This window comes from Belonocnema kinseyi, chromosome 4 (genome assembly GCF_010883055.1).
Source record: "Belonocnema kinseyi isolate 2016_QV_RU_SX_M_011 chromosome 4, B_treatae_v1, whole genome shotgun sequence".
In the NCBI taxonomy this organism is placed as follows: domain Eukaryota; kingdom Metazoa; phylum Arthropoda; class Insecta; order Hymenoptera; family Cynipidae; genus Belonocnema; species Belonocnema kinseyi.
In genome coordinates, this window is record NC_046660.1 from 2,198,056 (window position 1) to 2,222,187 (window position 24,132).

Genomic DNA, 24,132 nt, shown 5'->3' on the forward strand with positions numbered 1-24,132 from the left:
TGAAATCATATTTTTAAACTTAGAAAAATTTGAATACAAAGAAAAATAATTGTCCATAATTTGCTTAAAAAAATAGAAACATAACAATCTGACAGAATTGAATCAGCAGTTTTGCGAAAGATATTAAGATTCTTTTGTTCCTATAATATTTAATTTTTAATTCATTTTTTTTTCTCGAAAAAATCGTCTTTTTCAATAAAAAATTTTATTTACTCTTTGAAATGTTTATTTATTAAATTTGTAAATGCGAAAATTCGCATTCTTGAATTTTCATCAATTATTTTTTTCTTTTATGGAACTGAAAATTTTTGAGTTCTTTTATATAATCGTTGAAACTGTTGTAAAGTTAAGGAATTAAAATTTTTAGCAGCTGAATTTTTAGTAGTTGAAAATTTCTTTGTTGAAAAATGAAGAAAATTAAATTAAAATAGCAATTCTCATCAGTTGAATTTTTCATTTTTTTCCCACTAGTAATAGGTCCAATTTTAACAATTAAAAAGTCAACTGTTGGAAAATAAAAGTACTTGAAAATTGAAAAAAAAGGAACATTTAATTTTCAACAGTGGAATTTTTAGTAGTTGAATTTTAAAATCATTATCAATTGCATCTTCAACAGTTAAAAATTCAACTGTTCAAAATTTAGGAAAAATGCAACCGGAATTTTCAGTAATTCCTTCGAATATTTTTAAATTCTTTAACATTTTTGGGATTCTCAGTATCCCTTTAAATTGATGAAATTTTTTTTAGAAATAGTGACAACTGAAAATTAAATTTTCAAGATTTGAATTTCCACTAGATGAAAATTTCACTTTTGAAAAATGAAGAACAAGTAAAATTGAAAATAAAATTCTCATCCGTTGAATTTTCCATTTTCTGATATTATTAAGTTGCATTTTCAAATTTCGAAAATTGGAGAAAATTTAATTGTTTCATACAACAAATTGAGTTGATTTTTCAATTCATAAAGACGATTTTTGAATTAAAAATTTGAATTCACAACACAAAAAGATGCATCTTCTACCAAACTAAGTGAATTTTAAACTAAAAAAGATCAATTTTAGAACAAAAATGGAATAGCTACATTTTTAGGAAAACAAAATAATAATCAAATTTGTTAAATTTTAACCAAATAAATAAAATTTTAACTAAAATGATGCATTTACGGTTAGAAAATTAAATTTTGAATCAATTAGTTGAATTTTCAACCCAGTAGATGTATTTTTTACCAAAAAATAAAGATTTTCAAATAAATAAATAAATTTTTAACTAAAAAAAATGAATTTTCAACAAAAATAGAATAGTCTACTTTTAAATTTCCCACGCATGTTTCTAACCAAATATAATAAATGTTTAACGAAAAAGTTCATTTTTTAACCAAGCAGATGAATTTTGAACTAAATAATAAAAATTTCGCCTAAAAATGGGAGTTACATTTTTATTTTAAAAAAAATTAATTTTCTACTGAAAAACTCATTTTCAATAGAATAAATGAAATTTCAGCCAAAAACCTTAATGTTTTACCAAATAATTTCTACAAAATAAATTAATTTTCAAACAAAAAGGTTAATTCTTTCCCAAAAAAGACACATATAAAAAATGGATAATTTTTCATTTAGAAAGGATAAATTTTGAATCAAATAAATTAAATTTGAAGAAAAAACTTGAATTTGCCACCAACTAAATGAATTTTCTACCAAAAAGATTAAATACATACAAAAAAAACTTGACAGAATTTAATTGAATTTTTAATTAGAACAAATTTATTTTCATTTGAAAAAAAATACATTTTCAACAACAAAAAAACGAATTTTCCACTACAAAAATTAATTTTCTACTAAATAATAATAATTTTTAACAGAGCACATGAATTTTTATTAAAATATTTTAATTTTTAAAGGAATTTCTAACTTAATAGTTGAATTTTTGACCAAAAAAGTGAACGAGTCACGAATAAGATTAATATTCTACAACCAAATAAAAATTTTCAACAAAATACGGAGATTTTGAAACAAATAGTTACATTTTCAAGTTAAAAAAAATGAATTTTTAACTTAAAACGGTAATTGTTTACCATAGAAAGTTCAATTTTCATAATTTTAGTTAAAAAGTAATTTTTTTTTCTTGCAAATAAAAGTGCTTGGTTGAAAGTTAAATTCTTTTGTTAAAAATTGATCTGTTTGTTTAAAATTCGTATATTAATCTTTTGTGAGTTCGAAATTCAAATAATTGTTCGCAAATTTTTTTGAAAATTCAATTTATTTGGTTGATAATTCATGTATTTTGTTGAAAAATGGTATTTTTTGGTAAAAAATTAATCATTTTTGTTAAAACTTCATCTATTTGTTTGAAAATTAAAGTATCTTAATACATATAATTTTATTTCAAAATTCCTCTTTTTGGTTGAAAATACAACAATTGTTTTAAAAGTTAAATTCTTTGTTAAAAATTAATTTTTTTGGCTGATAATTATTCAAATTAAATATTCACAACTTCAGTTAAAAATTCATCAGTTCCCTTGAACATTATTTTTTTAACTGCAAATTTTACTATTCCATTTTTGATTAAAAATTGATATTTTTCCAGTTCAAATTTATCTATTTGGTTAAAAATGTGTCATTTTTATTTAATATATCTTTTTTAATAGCTGAGATAATTCAGCTATTGGATTGAAAATTGCTGTACCTTGAAAAATTATTATTGTAGAAAATTCAACTATTTTGTTAAAAAATCCACGTTTTAAATTGAATTTAATATTGTACTTACATTAATTTTACTTAAATATTCACTGAATTTGAAATACAGAAGGTGAAATAAAATTTGTTTTTAATTATTATTTAAATTCATTGACTTTAGGGAAGAAATTCAAGAAATGTTTTAACTATTTTTTAGTATATATTTTAAATCTTTCGAAATTGAACATATTATTTACTTTCTCAATTTAAAAAAAAAGAAAAACATTTTTATATTTAATTGTTCACATTAACTGTACTATTTTTTACACATTTAGATATTAATAAATACTGTAGAAACCCTGATTTTTATTTAGATGATAAACTTATGTATCAAATGTTCTAAGACAAAAAAAATTTTTAACCACTATCATCATTAGCGAATTGTCAGCGTATTTTGCCAAATTAGCAGCCAGTATTGATTTCATCTTGGATGTATTATATCTGTCCTACATTTGTACTTCTGTACTTGAACTCAATTCCCAATCGTAGAAACTGCTTATCACTACTTTTAAAAAAATCATTAATATTTTTTAAAACTATTTTTCAATTCCTATTTATTAAAAAAAGAAAATTTTGATAAATAAATCAATATTTGTATAATAAATGTTCTGCTGAAGGTGTGATTTTTCCACAATATTGATAATTCTTAAATAATGAATTTTGCATCAGAGGAGAAAATTAATTAAAAATATTTAAAGAAAAACATACCAGCCAAAAGATACATGACTCCAGTCACAAGAACAGCTGAAATTTGATGTCGGCACAATCCAAAAGAACCAACTATCACAGCAGTTCCCAAAATTATCATGCACACTAGTGAACAGGAGATGCTCAAATTTTGCATGCCTGAAATCAAATTCGTAAAAAAGTACATCAATAGTACGAATTTAGAAAATTTTAAATCCGACTTTTTGAAGAAAAATGTGACTAATCGATTTTTTCCGTTTTTGTCAATAGTTCGATATACTGTTAGTTTCAATTTTAATTTCATTGAATATTTTTAAATTGAAATTCAAAACTAGAAAAAATTATACCATTTTTAAGTAGATAATTTTTCAAATCGATTAATTTCAAATTCAATGATTGAATTAATAGAATCCTCAAAGAAAATTAAATAATTTTTGTTGAAAAGTTAATTTGTTTTGTTTAAAACTTCCACTATTGAGATGAAAATTTAATTACTGGTTGAAGAATTAACTATTTTGTTCATAACTCATCTTTTTAAATAAAAAACACTTGCATTGAACTAAAAAATACAAATTTCTAAAAAAAAAAGTAGATTCATTTTCTACCAAAAAAAAAGATGAATTTTCAACAAAGTACATTAATTATTAACCCTAATAGTTGAATTTTCATCTGAAAATATAAATCATAAAAAAGTGAATTTTCAAGAAAGAATAAAAAATGAATTTTTAAGAAGGAAGTCGTTTAGGTTTTAATAAAAAAATATTAATTCTTAACGGAAAATATAAATAAGTTGATATTTCAAACAAGAAAAAATTTTGAATTTTAAATAAAAAATAGTCTATCTCAACTAGTTGTATTTTCAAAACAAAAAAATTTCTACCAGAAGATATGAATTTCCAAATAGAAAATACGACTTTTTAATCCAGAGGATTAATTTCCCACAAAAAATGAATCCCCAATAAAATACATTAATTTTTAACTAAATTGTTAAATTCTCAAGCAGGAAGTTTATTTTTTCACAAAATAACTGAATTCTTAACAATAAGGATTATTGTTTAATAAAGAAAACGTATTTTCTTGAAAAATATTAAATTTTCTTCCAAAAAGAGTTGAATTTTATACCAAATTATTAAATTTTCTAGTAAAAAAAAAACGAAATGTCTATAAAACTGTTGTATTTTGAACCCGAGAATATGAACTTTTTTAGTTTAAAAAAAAATTAATTTTTACCAAAAATAAAATAGAATTTCCAATGAAAATTACGTATCTTCAATAAAAACAATGAATTTTTAAGAAACTTTAAGTTTAAGAAACTTTCAACCAAGGAATTGAATTTTTAACATAAAGAGATGAATTTGCAAACAAAAATTTGTAATGGATATTTCATCATAAAAAGATTTCAATAAAAAAAACGCATTTTCTACAAAACAGTTAAATTTTTAGCCAAGTACTTGAATTTTTTTTAAAGCTGAATTTTTAATCGAATACAAATTTGTTAGTCAAGAAAAAAATTGCGTTCAAGTTTGTTGAATTTTAAGCTTGTAAAAATGTTGTAAAAATAAAAAGGTTAATTAAAAAAAAAATCAATTCTTTCAATCCCTGATAGAATTTTTTTATACAAATAAATACAAAATACAAACACCATTTTTATATGAAAATACAAAGGAATACCCACTGATTTTGGAAAATATATATTTTTTAAAAACGTATTTCATAGAGCTTACAACTTTTATTTAAAGTTTTTTCAATGCAACCTATAATGTTGAAATACCTCAAGAAAAACCAGTTTTTTTTCTTGTTTTTCCGGGCAATTTTGGTAACATTGATTATAATTTTGTTTTCTTCGAATTTTGTTGGGCAGGGAAAAGGAAGAAATTTGGAGAAAAAAATTGCAAAGGTCAAAGAATTTCTGCGAAAGGCACTTCAAATAATTGTTCAGAATAATAAATTAAAATTTTTAATTTGAAATTGTTTTATTCCTCTTATAAAAGATTAAGGTGGTCTTTTGAATGTTAAACTTTGAAAATTGAACCTTAAAAATATGTGAATTCAAACGTATAAAAAAATGTTTGTTTTAAATTTTTACCAATTAAACAGTCAGTAATAAATTATGCAGCAGTTTAAGTAATTTTGAGCCTAAAAAAATTATGAAATGATGAAATTTTTGTTTTAAACTAAACTTGTAATTGTTTAAATTTTCGAAATTTTATTTAAAAATTTTTTTATTCAAAAATGTGGTCCCAAAAATGAAGACCTGAAATGGGAAATTTTTTAAGTAAAAGATCTTAGAACTAGGCATTGTAAACCAAATTATTTCATCATTGAAAAAGTTAAAAATTGAACTAGAATTTTGTTCAAAAAGCTATCAAAGGATTTAAAAGATTACAGAGGATTTTAGAGTATTTTGAAGATTTTCTGTATAAAACTTCAGGGACATTTTTAGACTTCTAGGAATTTCTACGGATTTTATGGGAATTTAAGGGTTTAATAGGTTTAAAATTAATTTTGAAAGATATTAAAGATTTCAAGATGTTGTACCGGATTTCAAAAGATTTCCTGGGATTTTACAAGATTTAAGAGATTTTAAACAGTTCGAAGGATTTTAAAGAATATAGTGTATTTTTTAAAATTCGGAAGATTTTTGAGGGTTTTTGCAATATTTGAGGGGTTTGCAGAATTTCAAAAGAAATTGAAAGATTTCATAAACATAAGAATTCATATAGATTTCAAAGTATTAAAAAAAATTAAAGAGTTTTCCAGGGATTTCAGAGAGCTTTAACAAAATTCAAGAGATTTTAAGAAGTTCAAAGAGATTTAAAAAATCTCACGAGGTTTTAGGAAATCTAAAGAATTTCGTAGGGATTTCTAAAGGCTACCAAAGGATTTCAATACAATCTCAAGGGATTTTTGGGAATTTCACAAATTTCCAAGATATTTGAAAATGCTATCAACTAATTTCAAGGGAATTTAGGAAATTTTCAAACGGCTACCAAACGATTTTTTTTAAAAATTAAGGGATTTTAGGTAATTTCTAGAATTTTCAAGAGATTTCGAAAGGCTAAGGAAATTTTCAAGGGATTTCTAAAGGCTACCAAAGAATTTCAAAAAAAAAATTAAGGGATTTAAGGGAATTTTTAGAATTTTTAAGAGATTTCAAAAGACTATCAAAGGATTTCAAACAAATTTCAAGGGATTTGAGGAAATCTCAAGAATTTTCAAGAGATTTCTAAAGGCTACCAAAGAATTTAAAAAAAAAAATTAAGGAATTTTAGGGAATTTTCAAGAGATTTCAAAAGGCTATCAAAGGATTTCAAAAGGCTACCAAGGAATTTCAAAAGGATATCAAATTATTTAGAAATGCTATCACAGGATTTCAAACAAATGTCAAGAGATTTTAGAAAATCTCAAGAATTTTATAGAAGTTTCAAGAGATTTTTAAAGGCTACCAAAGGATTTCAAAAAAAGAATTTAATGGATTTTAGGGAATTTTCATAAGTTTCAAGAGATTTTAAAATGCTATTAAATGATTTCAAGGGAATTTTCAAGAGATTTCACAAGGCTATCAAAGGATTTCAAAAGGCTATGATATTATTTAAAAATGCTATCAAAGGATTTTAAGGGAGTTTAGGAAATCTCAAGAATTTTCAAGAGATTTCTAAAGGCTACTAAAGGATTTCAAAAAAAAAATTAAGGGATTTTAGGGAATTTTTAGAATTTTCAATATATTTCAAAATGCTATTAAATTATTTTAAGGGATCTTAAGGAATTTTCAAGAGATTTCAAAAGGCTATCGAAGGATTACAAAAGGCTACCAAGGGATTTCAAAATGCTATCAAATTATTTAAAAATGGTATGAAAGGATTTCAAACAAATTTCAAGGGATTTTAGGAAATCTCAAAAATTTTCAAGAGATTTCTAAAGGCTACCAAAGGATTTCAAAAATAAAATTTAACTGATTTTAGGGAATTTTTGAAATTTTCAAGACATTTCAAAGGGTTTTAAAGTATTTCAAAAGGGTATGAAAGGATTTCAAAAAAAAATTAAGGGATCTTAGGAAATTTTCAGAATTTTTAAGTGATTTCAAAAGCTTATCAAATAATTCCATGGAATTTTAGGGAAATTTTCAAAAGATTTCAAAAAGCTGCCAAAGGGATTTCAAAGGCTATCGAATTATTTTAAAATGCTATCAAGGATTTAAAACAAATTTCAAAGGATTTTAAAAAATCGCAAGAATTTTCAAGAGATTTCAAAGGTACTTAGGGATATTTTCAAGAGATTTCAAAAAGCTATCAAAGGATTTCAAAAGGCTACCAAGGGATTTCAAAAGGCTATCAAATTATTTAAAAATGCTATCAAAGAATTTCAAACAAATTTCAAGGGATTTTAGGAAATCTCAAGAATTTTCAAGAGTTTTAAAGGGATTTCTAAAGGCTATTAAAGGATTAAAAAAAATTAAAGGCGTTTTAGGGAATGTATAGAATTGTCAAAAAATTTCAAAAGCCTATCAAATGATTTCATGGAATTTTAGGGAATTTTCAAGAGATTTCAAAAGGCTACCAAAGGGATTTCAAAGGGCTACCAAAGGGATTTCAAAGGGCTATCAAATTATTTTAAAATGCTATCAAGGATTTAAAACAAATTTCAAAGGATTTTAAAAAATTTCAAGAATTTTCAAGAGATTTCTAAAGGCTACCAAAGGATTTCACAAAAAAATTTTAGGGATTTTAGGTAATTTTTAGAATTATTTAGAGATTTCAAAGGATCTTAGGGATATTTTCAAGAGATTTCAAAAAGCTATTAAAGGATTTCAAAAGGCTATCAAATTATTTAAAAATGCTATCAAATTATTTAAAAATGCTATCAAAGAATTTCAAACAAATTTCAAGGGATTTTAGAAAATCACAAGAATTTTCAAGAGTTTTAAAGGGATTTCTAAAGGCTACTAAAGGATTTAAAAAAAAATTAAAGGCGTTTTAGGGAATGTATAGAATTGTCAAGAGATTTCAAAAGGCTATCAAATTATTTAAAAATGCTATCGAAGGATTTCAACAAACTTTAAGGGATTTTAGAAAATCTCAAGAAAGTTAAGAGATTTCTAAAGGCTATCAAAGGATTTCAAAGATATCAAGAGATTTTACGGAATTGTAAAGATTATCTATATAGACCTTCAGGGACATTTTTTAGAGACTTTCAGGGATTTACGTGTTTTATGGGGATTTCAAGTATTTAAACATTATAAAATGAATTTTTTAAAGGTATTAAAGATTTCAAAAGATTTCTAGGGATTCCACAAGATTTGAGGAATTCGTATAGAATTTATATAGAATTCAAGGAATTTAAAAAAATGAAGAGTTTTCTAGTTATTTCATAGAATTTTATCTAAATTCAAGGGGTTTCAATAAATTTCAGTGGATTTCAAGGGATTTCAAAAGGCTATCTAAGGATTTTAAAAGGCTACTAAATGATATCCAAAGGCTATCAAAGGTTTTTAACCGATTTTAGAGAGTTTTAAAGTTTTTGTGTATGGAACTTGAGGGCCATTTTTTTAGAGACTTCTAGGGATTTCGTGGAAATTAAAAAAAAAATTAACTCACGATTTTGCCAAGCAGCTCGCATTTCTTCATGAGCCTCGTCAGGATTTAAGTAATTGATGCACTTTTCTTGGGGAAATCCCACTCTTTCCAAAAGACGAATTTCATCCTCTGGAATAAAAATCGTACATAATAGTTAAATAAATAAATAAATATTACGGTTCCCTATTTATGACGAGTATGTGAGATATTAGGTCATGAGCGATCAGTTCCAGAAATAAACTCGAAAATCGTATAATAATAAATATCCCTTGGGAGAAATCGATCTGATAGAGTTTACTGGGTCTAGGCTAAAGTGAAGACGTTCTGCGAACTCTCACGCATTTCAACCTTTGTATTTTCATTTCAAATGTACACTTTATTTTACTATATTTACTTTTGCCCTTTTGATAAAAAAAATAACCGAAATTTTATGTAGTTTCGGATTTATTTGATATACAGCTTATTATTTTCGCCTTTTTTAAAAAAAAAAAGAATTACTCTTTTTTCTGCTGTTTTCAAGAAAATTCCCCTTTTTCTTTTTTTTTCATTTAAAAAAGAACTGAATTAACCCTCAAATGGTACACTCCAACCCAGCATACGTAAACGGTACACTGGTGCGAATTAGTTCATTTTGCAATGTTAATATTAAATATTTAATATATTGAACATATTAACAACTAGCATATATCACACATATTTAACATATATATTTAATATATGTGGGGATAATCCGCTGCAGCTGTGTTTGCGTAAATGCCAACAAAATGAACAAACTTCGGGTGCGAATTCGCACCAGTGTACCGTTTGAGGGTTAATAGAACCCAATTGGATTATCCAACTATCTTTGGTTTAAAGTTAAATTTTATAAATTTAAAACTTTACCGAATTGTTAAAAATTCAAGTATTTGATTAAAAAGTTATCCTTTTTGGTTGAAAATTTATATTTTTGTTGCAAAATTCATAATTTCGGGTTGAAAATTGAACAAATTTTTTAAAAAATATATCTTTTTTGGTTAAAAATTCACTTCATTAGTTAAACAATCGTTGTTTTGGATAGAAAATTCATCTTTTTTGGTAGGTACGGCACATTTCTGAGTGGAAATTCATTTTTTTAGGTCGAAAATTCAACTATTTAATTGAAAATTAAACTATTTTGTTTAAAATAAATCTTTTTTGTTATAAACTCAACCAATTTGTTCGAAAGTAAATTTTTTACTCGAAAATTGAACTGTTTTGTGCAATATTTTCCCTTTTGGATTAAAACTCATATTTTTTGGTAGAAAATATATCTTTCTTGATTGAAAATTGAACAATTTGGTTAAGAATTCAACTATTTTGTTAAAATTAAATTTTGTTGTAGATTCAAACAATTTGTTTAAAAGTAATTTTTTTTATTTCTTTAAAATTCATCTTTTTGTAGAAAGTTAATTTTTCTTGGCTGAAAATGATATATTCTAAAATTCTTTGTTGAAATTAAAACCATTTTGATAAAAATTATATTTTTGTTTTGTTGAAAATTCATCTGCTTAGTTGACGATTCAATTATTTTGTTGAAAATTGATCTTTTTTATGAATGCAACTGTTTTTGATTCATATATTAAAATATTTGTTGCTTGTTTAAAATTTGAACCACTTTTGTAAAAATGGTTGAAATTTAATCTGTTTTGCTTGATGATTCAACTGCTTTGTTAAGAATGTTGTTTTTTTATTGTTGAAAATTAATTTTTTTAGTTTAAAATTTAACTATTCCAGTTGCAGATTTATCATTTTAGTTGAAAATTCGCTTTTTTTGTTGCTGAAAATCAATTTTTTAAACTATTAATAAACTTTTTGTCGAGCATTTATATTTTCTGATTGAAAACCCAACACTTTGGTTGAAATTCTTTTTCTCTCTTGAATAAAATTTTTTTTTGTCGAAAATTCAACTACTGTAGAAAATTCGTTTTTTTTATTTGAAAATTAATCTTTTTTTTTTGTAAAAATTTCATCTTTTTGGTTAAAAATAAAACCGTTTAGTTTTTATAATGTTTTTTAATATGTTGAAAAATTCATCTTTTATTAAAAATTACTTTTTATTGTTGTTGAAGTTTTTTACTTGTAGTTTAAAATTTATCTAATTTGTTGAAAATTCGTTTTTATTTTAATTATTTTTTTTTAATTGAAAATTGTACTGTTTAAGTTGAAGATTCGTCATTAATTTAATTTTTTAACTGAAAAATTTAACTATTTAATTATTGGATAAAAATTTATTAGTCTGGGTCAAAATTAATTTTTTTTAACTGAAAACTATTTGTTTGAGAACTTGTCTTCTTTCTTAGTTAAAAATTAAACTATTTCGTTGAAAATTGAAGTATTTTGTTGAAAAATAGCCTTTTTGGGTGGAAAATTAATCTTTCGAAATTCATATTTTAGGTTGAAAATTTTTAATATTTATAATTTTAGTTGAAAAAACATTATTTTTGGTTGAAAAGAAAACTATGTACTTGGTTGAAAGTTAATCTTTTTCTTTTTTGTTAAAAATTGATCGTTTTGCTTTGAAATTCGTCTATTCCAGTTGAAAATTCATCATTCTAATTAAAAATTTGTTTGTTTTTTCATGGAAGATTTTTTAAACTGAAAATTTAAACATTTCATTTTATGTTGTAAAATAATTTTTGTTTTAGTTCAAAGTTCATATATTAAGTTGAAAATTAATTTTTTTTTTAGTCGGAGATTGAACTGTTTGATTGAGAATTTATGTATTTTGTTGGGAAATCTTTTTTTTTTTTTTTTTGTAGAAAATTAATCTTGTTTGGATAAAAATTCAATTTTTTATTAATGATTTGATTGATATTTTATCAAGTATATCTCGCCTTTTATCTAATATCTTTAATTAACGCAAAAAACGGGCTAAGGGAAACTAATTAATAATTATTGAAATTTTTCTTCGCTTTTTGGAGTGCTCATCAAATATAAAGTACGAGCTGCTGTTTTCCAGAAATAGGATAAATTAAACTCACAGTGTTTGTTTTTCGACTCTTTACAACTTCGTATTTAATCAAATCCCAGAATGCAATTCGAACTCCAGTTTTAAATCTTACTTTTAATTATAAAATAGCGTTCGAATTCTTGTAACTCGATTGTAAGAGAAATAATGAAAATTACAGTTTTATTTAAGGTGGACGAATAAAAGCTAATTTGAAATTATTTAATTTTTTTTTAATATCTTTTATATTAAGAAATTTTTTTGTTTTGTGTAAAAATTTCAAAATTGAAAAAGCTTCTAAATGTTTTGTTCGTAATCCTCAAAAAGCTTCATTTTATTTTAAATTTGTTGAAAGGTTTTGTTGTTTTTTTTTGTGTGTAAAATTATGTAATCTTGCAAAATAAAAAAAAATGCTTTCAAAATTTGTGCATTCTTTGTCATAACTGTAGGAAATCATTTTCTTTTGTTTATTAAATTATGAATCAAATAAAAAAAATTTACAGTGGATTAGCGACTTATTTTTTTATAAATTTAAACTGCAAAATACAACAAAAATAGCAACGTTATAAAATTTTTTTAAACTGCATTAAAAGAAAATAATTTTCGACTCTAGATATTACCCAAGGATAAATTATAATAATTTACAACTGCAATATTAACCAAAGATAAAAATATTTTCCAATCGCGCGCAAAAAAAAATACAATTTATAAACTACGTTCCTGAAAAGAAATGATGTAATTTTGTGCAGAATCAATAAATCCATTGACGAGGGCCACCACATTGCGTGCTGAAACGTTTGGTTCAAATAATAACTAATGGAATTTAATCATTTTCAAACCTAAAGTCAAGTCCACAAACCGTAACATTTAAAGTTTCTATTAAAAAGCGTATTTTTTATAGTTTTTATCATAATTTATTGTATTGAAAAGTAATGACGATTTATTCCTGGATTTACAAAATTATGAATCATGTAAATACAAATTATGTCCAGTGGATTTTTGAATTTTTTAAAATAAATTAAAACTGTAAAATACCATCATTATAATAACCAAACTAAATATTTTTTTAAACAAATCACAATTTTAATAATTTGCAAGAAGTTTGAAAAGTTTCAAGGAATATTAAAAGATTTTATTCTACTTTAAAAGATTTTAAATAATTTTCTCGATTTTAATTATTTTAAGGAATGTCAAAGGATTTTTTAATATTTCAGGGTATTTTTAAAACTTTCCAGGAATTTTCAAGTATCTTCAACAGTTTTGAGGAATTTTAAGAGATTTCAAAGAATTTGAAATATTTTAGGTTATTTTAATATATTCCCAGGAATTTTTAATAAATTAAAACATTTGCAAAGTATTTAATAGAATTTTAATAATTTTAAGAAATGGCAAAAGATTCCTTGATTTTTTCAATTTTAAGCAATGCCAACGGATTTGAAATATTTTAGTATATAAAAAGATTCCAAGGAACTGTTGATAAATTAGTATATTTGGAAAGGATTGCCTAGGATTTCAAATATTTTAAGGAATATTACAAAGGATTTTCTCGAGCATATTTTGTAAATTCTATCGCATTTATAGAATTTCATGGTATTTTTAAGAATTTCAAAAAGTTTTAAAAGATTTCAAAAAATTTGAAATATTTTTGTGTACTTTAAAAAATTCTAATGAACAAACATAACATTATTGGCTGCTGAAAAAAATTCAATGCACGTGTTTTGATTACGTTCTCTATTTTTTAAACAAATAGTAAAATAGTAAAAGAAAAATGAAATAGTAATTCAATTTTCTACCAAAAAGATTAATTTTCCACTGCAAATTTTCAACAAAATACATAAACTTCCAACCAAATATTTGAAGTTGTAATTAAAAAAATTATTTTCAACTAAAACAGAAAACATTGTCACCCGAAATTGATTTCCAACAAAAAGAAGAGAAATTTTCAATAGAATAGTTGAATTTTTAGTCATAGGCATGAATTCTCAATCAAAGTTAAGTAAAAAAAACGAAATTTCGTTCAAAAAAGTAATTTGGAAGAAAATAGTATAACTTTCGACCAAAAAACATGAATTTTCAACAACAAAATTTAATAGTTGATATTCCAACCGGAAATGATTTAAAATATTTTAATATTAAATAAAAAAATAGTTAAATTTGAACAAAAAATACGAACATGAAGTGCAACACTAATTTTTCAGTTCATAAATTAATTTTTAACCAACAAAATATTTATATTTTAACTTGAAGAGTTAAATTTTCATCGAAAGAAATTAATTTGAAACTAAAAAAAATGGTAACCAAACATGAAATAGTTCAATTTTCATTTAAAAAATAATTTTGAACAAAATATTTCAATTTTCAACAAAAAATAATGCATTTTTAACCAAAAAGCTGAATTTTTTAACAAGAAGATTAATTTCTAATAAAAAAGTCGAATTTTCCACTAAAAAAATTATTTTTAAACAACCGAATTTTTTTAAGGAGCTAGTTAAATTTTCAACAAAAGAAATTAATTTTAAACCAAAAAAAGTAAATTTACAAATGATTTTCTGAAGAAAGTCCATTTTCAGACACGTAGTTAAATTTTGAAATAAAACGATCAATTCTAAAAAAAAAACGGATTTTTATAAACGAGTCAAATTTTTCACTGAAAAACAGTTTTTCAGCCACATTGACAAATTTCCAATCAAATAAATGAATTTATTTTTATTCAAGTTTTCAGTTAATAAATTGTTAACGAAAAGTAGCAAAAATCAAAGTAAAATGTAATAGTTGATATTTTATCCAAAAAATATTTTTAATTAAAAGCCGTTGAATCCAACCAAAAAGGTCGAATTTTCAACAAATCATGTAATTTTTCAAATAAAAAATATCAGTTTCTAGCCAAAAATAAAACAAAAACAAGAAAAGACCAATTTTCAACTAAAGTGAAGAAACTTCAGCTCATAAAATTTTAATCAAAAGCAGTTGAATTCAAGAAAAAAAGACGATTTTTCTCCGAAATAGTTGATTTTTTAATTTGAAAATATTTTGTTGTTTTGGTTTTTATTATAAAAAATAGGAAGGTTTTGTAACATCTACTTTGAAAGTTTCTTACAGTAAACAATAATGTTGTATTTCTTAAATTCAAAAATATTAAATTTTTTCTTTTTATACTAAATCAATGACACTTTAATTCTATTCTACGAGTGAACTATAAACTTTTGTTAATAATTTGTATAAAAAAAGCTATTTTTTATTTTTTAAATTTGAATTTTCGCATAACTCATTATTTTAAATTTGTTGAAAGGTTTTGTTGTTTTTGTTGTTTTTTTTATTGTAAAATTTTGCAATCTGGCAAAATCAAAAAATGTGCTTTCAAAATTTGTGCCTTCTTTGTCATAATTTGAGGAAATCATTTCCTTTTATTTATTAAATTATGAATCAAATTTTTAAAAATTTCCAGTGGATTAGCGACTAATTTCTTATAAATTGAAACTGCAAAACACAACAAAAATACCAACATTATAATTTTTTTTAAACTACATTTTCTTAGAAAGCAAATCATAATTTTAGGAATTTTAAGTTTTTTTTTTTATAAAACCAGAAATGGTTTAAATAACTGAAATCTTTTGAAATTTCAGTGAAATCTGAAATATTTGGGCATTTTCAGATATTTTCAAAATAATCAGTTATTTAATATTTTTGTGGTGTTAGTACTAAGCTTAGCACATTCATTAAAATATAATATAAAATCAGTTTTCCAACATTTTTCAAATTTTTATGAATAACAAGATTGCAATTATGTTAGAAAAATAAATAAACTCTTATTTTTTAAATGTTAAATTTGAATTTTCGCAGAACTCGTACCCGAACAGATTCACTTTTTTCCAAGTAAATTTGCCTGTGACTTTCCTGAGAATAATAAATAAAAAATTAACAAATTGAAGCTTAAAAATGTTACAATTAAGGAAAGTCAGGGAATTTTGAAAAAAAAAAAGTTTTGCGACTACTCTGACCGTGAGGTCTGGGAGAAAGTCTTTTGATCGAATTAAGAAAAAAATAGAAAGAAAAAGAAAGTCATTAGTATTTTTTTGATGAGAGGACGATTCCTCAAGAACAAATAAAGCACGCGACTTAAAATATGTGCTCTCTTCTCAGTTAAGATCCTAATCATCGGATCGATATTACAGAGTCAAGGTGGGCGGAAAATCCGTCCTGGAATCCTCCCTTCAACCTTCCCAAGCCTGACGTGAAAACCTTCATTAAGTCATCGCTGAAAGTTTCAGACTTTTGGAATTATTTAACTGAATTTTAGAACCGCCGGCAATATTTCAAATTTGGCTCTTCTAAATTACATTATTAAAAACAAATTCATAATTTAAAGATCACAGTTTGTTCCCTTTTTTTGTGTAATTGATTTTTTTAAGAATCAGAAACATTTCCTAAACAATTTAATTACTAATTTTGTAGGCCAAGAATTATACAAATTTGTAGCAGAAAAATCTGCCCACGTTCGATTTCAACAGTTTTTAAATAATTAGTGAAGTTATGGTTTTCAATTGTGCCATTATTTAGCTTACAATGTGTAATACTTTTAAAATGTTCCTTTTAAAATTTTTATCTCTACGCTTACATTTTTAATTTAAAGAAATTTTAAATGCTTTCTTAAAGACTTGAACAATTAAAAAATAAAAGCCTTTAGTATTGAAAATTTTGGATAAAAAACATTTTTATTTATCAAATAAATAATTTCTTTTAATTTATCTGTACTTTGAGTAATAAAAAGTGAAGAAAAACGATTTGAGAAAACGATTTTAATCCAGTTTAAAATTTAAGAATTTTCAGATTTTAACGTTAAAAATTAAACGGTTTCAATTTGAGAGTCTTACTCATTAAACAAATGTGAACGTGTGACTGAAAGTTTATAAACTATTTTCAACTTAAAAATAACTTCATAATAATATATTCTTAATTAAAGGATTTTATTATATTTAAAATATTGTTTTAGTCTGCAATATTCAATTTTTAATAAAAAAAAGATTAATTATTGAATATCTAGCAATATTTGAATTTTTATTTAAGATCAGTAAATTGAAATCAAATATTTAAAAGTAAAGAATCTTTAACTGAATTCTTTGACATAGAAAACCTGGAATCGTTAAAATTTTAATTGTTGTATTTTAAAAATGCTTCATTTGTAAGTGAAATTTTTAAATTTTGATGTATAATTTACAAATTACCATTTGCAGAAAAAATTTGAGTATTCTTAAGAGATATTTAGGAGTTTTAAAAAAGATAAAAAATAATCAAATTTTAGAAAGATTCCTTAAAATCTTCTAGAATATTTTTTGAAAATTTTGTTTGAATCTTTGAAAAACTTTTTAAATATTCTCTTAAAATAAATGTTCAAAATGAAAAGTTATTTTTAAGTTTCCTAGGAATCTTAAGAAAATGTTTTTATTCTTTTGAAGCCTTTCACAATTTTTGAAAAGAATCTAATTTTTTTTTATTCAAATCTGCGAAAATCTACATTTTGTTTATATTAGGCTATCATTTCAAGTTTTACATTAAGTTTGAATCTTTTCAAAATTTCTAAATATCTCTTAAAATTACTTAAATTTGGCCTACAAATAATAAATTTTCAATTTTTATTTCCTACACATCCAAATTGTAAAGAAATTTTCTGAAATTTGCAGGATTTTCTGAAAAATTGTTGAAGAGATTCAATTCATTTTGACAAATATTTAGAAATTATGAAAAAATTTCGAAAATAATTTAAAATTTAAAGCCAATTTTAAACAACTTCTAGATTTCTCAAAATTTTGAAATACAATTTTGAAGCATTCCAATTACGTTTAAACTATTTAAAAAGAAAATAATTGAATTTTTAATTTAAGAAGGGTTCGATTAAAATTTTTTCAATTTTTCAATATTTCATGTTTCTAGCTTAAAATTCCTTAAAATTGTATAATTAATTTAGAGCATTCGAAATGATAACGTGAATTTATATTTGTTTATATTGAAAAATGTTAGTACCTTCAATTTGATACGCGTAAATTATTGAGCATTTGAATACAAATTTTTTTACTTAAAAACTTTTAAATTTCAAATTTAAAAATTCAGAATTCAACAGTTCCACAGTGCTTTCATTTGCAGCTCAGTTTTTATTACCTCAAGTGGAAGTTTTTTTAGCTTTAGAAGATTTTTCACGAAATAGGAATAAATTCTTTTAACGAAAATGAATGTTAATAATATATTAAATTTAATTTTAAGCGATTCAACCTTAATTCTCTACCTACAAGATTAATTTTCAAACAAAAAAGATGATGTTTCAGACAACAGTGGAATAGTTACATTTTTAATTCCAAAATTTAATTTTCAACTCAAATGATGGAATTTTCACCCAAAAAAAAAATGTTCAATCAAGAAAATTAATTTTTTTACGAATAAAGGCGATTTATCAACAAAAAACATGAATTTTTAACAAAATATTTGAATTTTAAACTAAAAGAGACAAATTTTCAACGAAATAGTTAAACTATGAACTAAAAAAAGATTATTTTTTAACAAAAAATGGAAGTTCTATTTTCAGTTCAAAAAATTTCATATAGATATTTAAAAAAAATTGTATTTGTCTAATTATTTTTAAGGATATATAAATATAACTTACCTAATTTTCTTGAGAAAATTTTAAAAAAATTTGTGAAAATTTGAGATGTCAAATCAAGTTTCTAAAAAAAGATAATCTTTAACCAAACTGTTTAATTTTTAAACAAAACAGGTAGATGGGCGAAAAATGTAGAAATTTATATATTTCAATTCAAGCCGATTTTTATTTTTAATCGAAAACAGTGGAATTGATCCGAAAGGGCAAATTTTCAACATAATAGTTTAATCATCAACCTAAAAAGATTAATTTCTAACCAGATGTATTTGTAACGGAAAAAGATTCAATATTTCCCAACAGATACAAATTTTCTCAAAAATAGTTTACTTTTTTAGCCAAAAATATGTATTTTCAACGAAAAAGTTTTTAACAAAAAAGTAAGTAATTGCAAAAAAAATTCAAAATTTTTATTTAAAAATCTTCGAAAATCTAAATTTTGTAAGTTTTGAAATCTTTACAATTTCTTTTTAATTATTTTTGAAAAATTTTTTAATATATTTTAAAATGATTACAACTTTTCCAGAGATTTAAACAAATTCTTGAATGTTACAAAGTTTCTTTAAAATCTTCCAGATTATTTTTTGACATTTTTGGAAATCTTTGGGATGTTGTAAAGTATTTTAAAATATATTTTTTTGTAATTAATTTTTGAAAATTAAAAAAACCATCAACAATTTTCCCAGAAATTGAGAAAAATTGTCTATTCTATTGAAACCTTTTAAAATTCTTTAAAAATTTCGAAATTTTTGATATGAAGTCTTCAAAATCCTTTATTTTATTTTTAAGTTGTTTAAATCTTTTAAAGTTATTTTTAAATCTTTCCAAAATTTTAAAATATCTCTAATACTTTCTTCATTTTTTTGAGATAAAATTGTTAATTTTTCAACAAAATAATTTAATTTGCATTCAATTCTTAACATTTTTGACCATGGAAGATAAAGTCTCAACGATAAATGTATTATTTATATTTCAACAAAGAAAATACTTTAATTTTAATTAAAAAATATTTGAATCCATAAAAAAAGACGAATTCTCCACGAAATAAGTATTTTTCAACGAAAAAAGATTTCAGCCAAGAAAAAAAGAATTTTCAACTAAATTGTGGAATTTTTAACACAAAAAAGGCAATTTTAATTAAATAGTTAGATTTTCAACTGTAAAGATAAATTTTCAACTAAAATGACGAATCTTCGTCTAAAAAAAAAATAATTTGTCCACAATATAGTTGATTTTTTATCGAATACGGATTTTTCCAGTCAAGAAAGAAAAAAAATACATAGTTGAATTTCAACAAAATAATTAAACTTTCAATAAAAAAATTAGATTTTTGAGTTAAGGCAGAAAAAAAAGTTCAACCAAATTTTTGAAATTTCAAGCCAAAATTCATCCAAATTGAAGCCAACTCATCCAAAAAAACGAGTTTTCTAGACAAAAAGACGATTTTTCAATGAAAAAATATTTTCTAGTAAAAAAAGAAACATTAATTTTCGATCAAAAACAGATTTATATTTTAAACAGAAAATTAGTTTAATTCATCTAAAAAAGGAGAATTTAAAACAAAGCAGTTGAGTTTTCATTCCTAAAATATAAATTTTCAAGAAAAAAGGTAATTTTCAAGCAAGTAATTACATTTTCAGTCCAAAAATAATATGCCAGATAAAAATCAAGTTTTTTAAAGTACAACGTGAACATTTTTCAATGGAAGGAGAAAAAAGGTTTTTTTATAATTTTAGGAATGGAAATGATATCAGTCATTTCTTTTGAAAGAAAAAATATTTGTTTTATGAAAAATGTTTAAAGCTTTCGAAAAATAATTATTTTAACAACAGTTTTTGTAATTTAATTTTTTCGTACTGTCGCTTCTTACCAATTTACCAATAAAAAAATGCAAAGCGCAGTGTTAAAATAAATCTTTTTTTATACGTTTTAAACTTTTTTTATAAGTCTTAAACTTTTTTCAATAAAAATTATGTTTTTCATTTGAAATATAATTATTCTATTAAAAATTATAATATTATAAAATAAATAAAATAAAGAATTCTTCAATGGCAAAAATCATTTAAATTTATTTTAAAATATAACAGTTATTATAAAAAGATTGTTTCTTCTTTTCTGCAATTAAAAATAAATCCCCGTAAATTAATCAATTTTAAAATAAGACTATTTCTATCAACTTACCAGTAAGAGATACACACAAAGTCCAAATTCCTCCGTGCATTGGTACTAAAAATGCCGGTTTTTTTTTAAAGTGGTGAGAAAAACTTCCGTGACCGGGAATTGATTCAAGCATGGCCACTTTGCCATCCAAATACCATGTGGGACTAATATTGGTTTGAGATAATGCTTCCCTATTCCATCCAACTTCTTCCCAATGATCAGACATTATCGCAGCACACAGCATCGCACTTGCTATTAATTTAAATTTCTTTATTTTTTCACTTTGACTTTACGTTTTAAATTCAAATAGCATCGATCGCGCGCTTGTATTTTGTCGGTTTGAGGGGGGAAATAAAGTTTAATACAAAATAACAATTTGGAATAACTATTTTTTTTAAGTTTATTTTTTTGTTTTGCTTTCTAAAAGATTATATTTATATAAGTATAATTTTCGGAAAATTCTTAAGAAAATTGTAACCAAAAAGTCAAAAGCAAATTTTCAGCGAAATAGTTGAATCCTCTACCAAGAAAATTTTAACTTTTACCCAGTTTCACTTTTAAACAAAAAGAATTAAATTTTTTCAAAAGAAATGCATTTTCTAGAAAACAGCTTAATTTTTTAACAAGAAAATAAGAATTTTCAATAAAACAATTAATCTTCAATAAAAAAGACGAATTTTGAACTAAAATAATGAATCTTTAACACAAAAGTAGAAATCTCAAAGAATAGTGTAATAGTAAATATTTCAACTAACAAATATTTTGTTTAAAAGAGATTTGTATTCAACCAAAAAAAAACGAATTTTCAACGCATTTTGAACCATGCAACATGAAATATCTATCAAAAGAAACTAATTAAAAAAGAAACGAATTTAAACCCAAAAAAATATTGTTCAGTCCAGAAAGAAACAAAATAGAATTTTGAATAATTATTTTTAAACAAATTTTTTAAAGCTGTATAAATGTAATTTTCCTAGTTAATTTTCAACCGAAAAGGGCGAACTTTCAACTAAAATAATACATTTTCAACAAAAAAGATGAGTTTTCAACGAAAAATGTAACAGTTGATATTTCAATCTAAGTAGATTTTAATTTTAAATAAAAAAAAGTTCAATCCTCCAAAAAAAAATAATAATTTTCAACAAAATAATTAAATTTTCAAGCAGAGATAAATTGCGATTAAAAAATATTTGGTTAAAAGAGTTGATTTCGTTCAAAGAAGACGACCTTCCATAAAAAAGTTGCATTTTTATACAAATAACATTAAATTTCTATACAAAAAAATTAATTTTCAACCCAAAAAAACAAATTTTCAACAAAATATTCAAAATTTCAAAAAGAACAGATTTTTTATTTAAGAAAGAAAGGAAATTTTTACCAATTAATAATTTTAGGAAAAAAATAATTATTAATATAAAATAAAAAATGTAGGTAGTCGAAAAAGTATCTAGAAAATTTTTATGAAAGATTTCTAGTTTTACAGGATTTTACCACATTTGAGGAAAAATTCGAGTTTTGTTTAAAACATATCTCTCACTTTTAAATTATTTTTAATCTTTTCAAAACTACTAAAATTTCTAAATATCTCTAAGGGTGATTGGAATTATTTCTAAAATTTTGTAAGATCTTTCAGAATTAAAAAAAAATTACTTAAAATCTCCCAAATTCTTGTTTGTTTTGAAATCTTCCCAAAGGTTTTCCTAAAAAAAACCATCAACAATTTTCTCGGAAATATTTGTTTTGTTTTAAATTTGTTTAAATCTTTTAAAGTTTAAAGTTATTTTTGTATCTTTTCAAAATTTTAAAGTATCTAATACTTTCTTAATTTTTTTTTTCCATAAAATTGTTAACTTTTCAAAAAAATCACTAAATTTGCATTCAATTATTGACATTTTTAACCATGGATATATATGTATATGTATATATTTAATATCATATAATATAATTTTTATATTATAATGTAATTTACGCAAAAGGATTTAAGCGTAAAAGAATTTTCTGTTCTAAGTGTTAAATTTTTTGAAATTTCCAAATTTTCAATTATTTTTGAAATTTTTTCTAGACATTGAAATATCTTTTAAAATCTTTAAATATTTTCTAAAGTTCTTGAATTATTTCAAAATTAAAGAAATTGCCGTAATACCTTCCAATTTTTTTTTCTAAATTTCCTTTAAAAAATTTCAAATTCTTTAAAATCGTTTCAAATTTTTCCGGATAAGCTTAAAATTTTTAATTAGTTTTGAAATTTTGTCAACGCTTGTGAATATCTTCGATATTCTTCGAATTTTTTCTAAAATTTTTGACATCTTTCAAAATAATAAAAAATGCCTTGATATATTTCAGATTTTTTTTCGAAATCTTTAAATCTTTTTAAAGTTTCTTCAAAAATTGAGATTATTACATAAAAAATTCTTTGAAATTTTCCCACGAATTTTAATAATTTTTTTTATTTTCTTGAAACCTTTCAAAATTATTGAAAATTTTCTACATTTTTTTGTTCGAAATCTTCAAAAATCTACTTTTTGTTTAAAATTTTTTGAAATACATTAAGTTTAAATTTATTTTTAAACATTTTCTGGACTTTTAAATATCTTTTAAACTTGCTTTAAAATTGTCTACAATCTTTTTCGAAATCTTCAAAAATCTACAGTTTGTGTGACATTTTTCGAAAAAAATAAAATAAACAATCCTGCAAACTTAAAAAAAATTGTCATTAAATCTTCCGGATTTTTTTTATAGGTATTTTGACATATATAAGATCCTAAATCATTAAAAACTCTGAGTTTCGGTCCATAATTTCACAACAGTAATATCCCAGAATTATTGTCTTTATTATTGAAGAATCATTAAAATTTAACTTTTTTTAAAAATAAATTTCCAGAATTGAATTTTCTGTTTGGGAAATTGTGATTTAGAGTGATCCAGAAATTATTGTAATATGGTCAAAAGAATATGAGCAGAATCTATTATTTTTTGAAAAAGTTTATAGCAATGAACAAACTGAAAATGGTCACTAAAAGTTATATTCGCGCAGTCTCGCAACCAATCAGGATTTCGACAACAATGTTTGCGAGATCTCGAGACTGCAGCTGTTTAAGAAAAAAGGACTTCACTCATTTAAAGTTGTTAATTTAATTTATTCTAGAATAAAGTTTTTTTATTTAGTTTATTTAAGATTGTTCATTTAATTTGTTTACCTGCGAGCGTAAGGGTGAGAGTGCAGAAGAGAAAAATGAGACGTGGGGCAGGACCCCTGGGTACACGAGAAGGTTCCATACCTGGTCGTGCCCAGGTGCCCAAAAAAAGTTGACCTATTTGAATTTACTTCTCAGGGCGAGTTTCAAATCTGTACTAACTCCTCGACAAAGA

The 24,132-nt window shown here is 23.2% G+C and overlaps 2 protein-coding genes across 4 annotated transcripts in view; one reads left to right on the forward strand and one right to left on the reverse strand.

The window, feature by feature from the left end:
• Positions 1-24,089, reverse strand: part of LOC117170709 — a 24,711-nt gene extending 622 nt beyond the window's left edge. Inside the window, exons 1-4 of one of the 2 annotated variants that reach the window (XM_033357711.1) lie at positions 23,961-24,089; positions 20,785-21,015; positions 9,014-9,121; positions 3,441-3,578 (exon numbers count right to left, since the gene is read on the reverse strand). In XM_033357711.1, the coding sequence (XP_033213602.1) occupies positions 3,441-3,578; positions 9,014-9,121; positions 20,785-21,015; positions 23,961-24,039 (556 nt within the window). In that variant the 5' untranslated portion in view covers positions 24,040-24,089. The remainder of the gene's footprint in view (positions 1-3,440; positions 3,579-9,013; positions 9,122-20,784; positions 21,016-23,960) is intronic. The other variant, XM_033357712.1, reaches the window with a different exon arrangement.
• Positions 1-24,132, forward strand: part of LOC117170708 (protein HGV2) — a 53,035-nt gene that overhangs the window by 10,184 nt on the left and 18,719 nt on the right. The gene's annotated exons all lie outside the window — the stretch shown is intronic.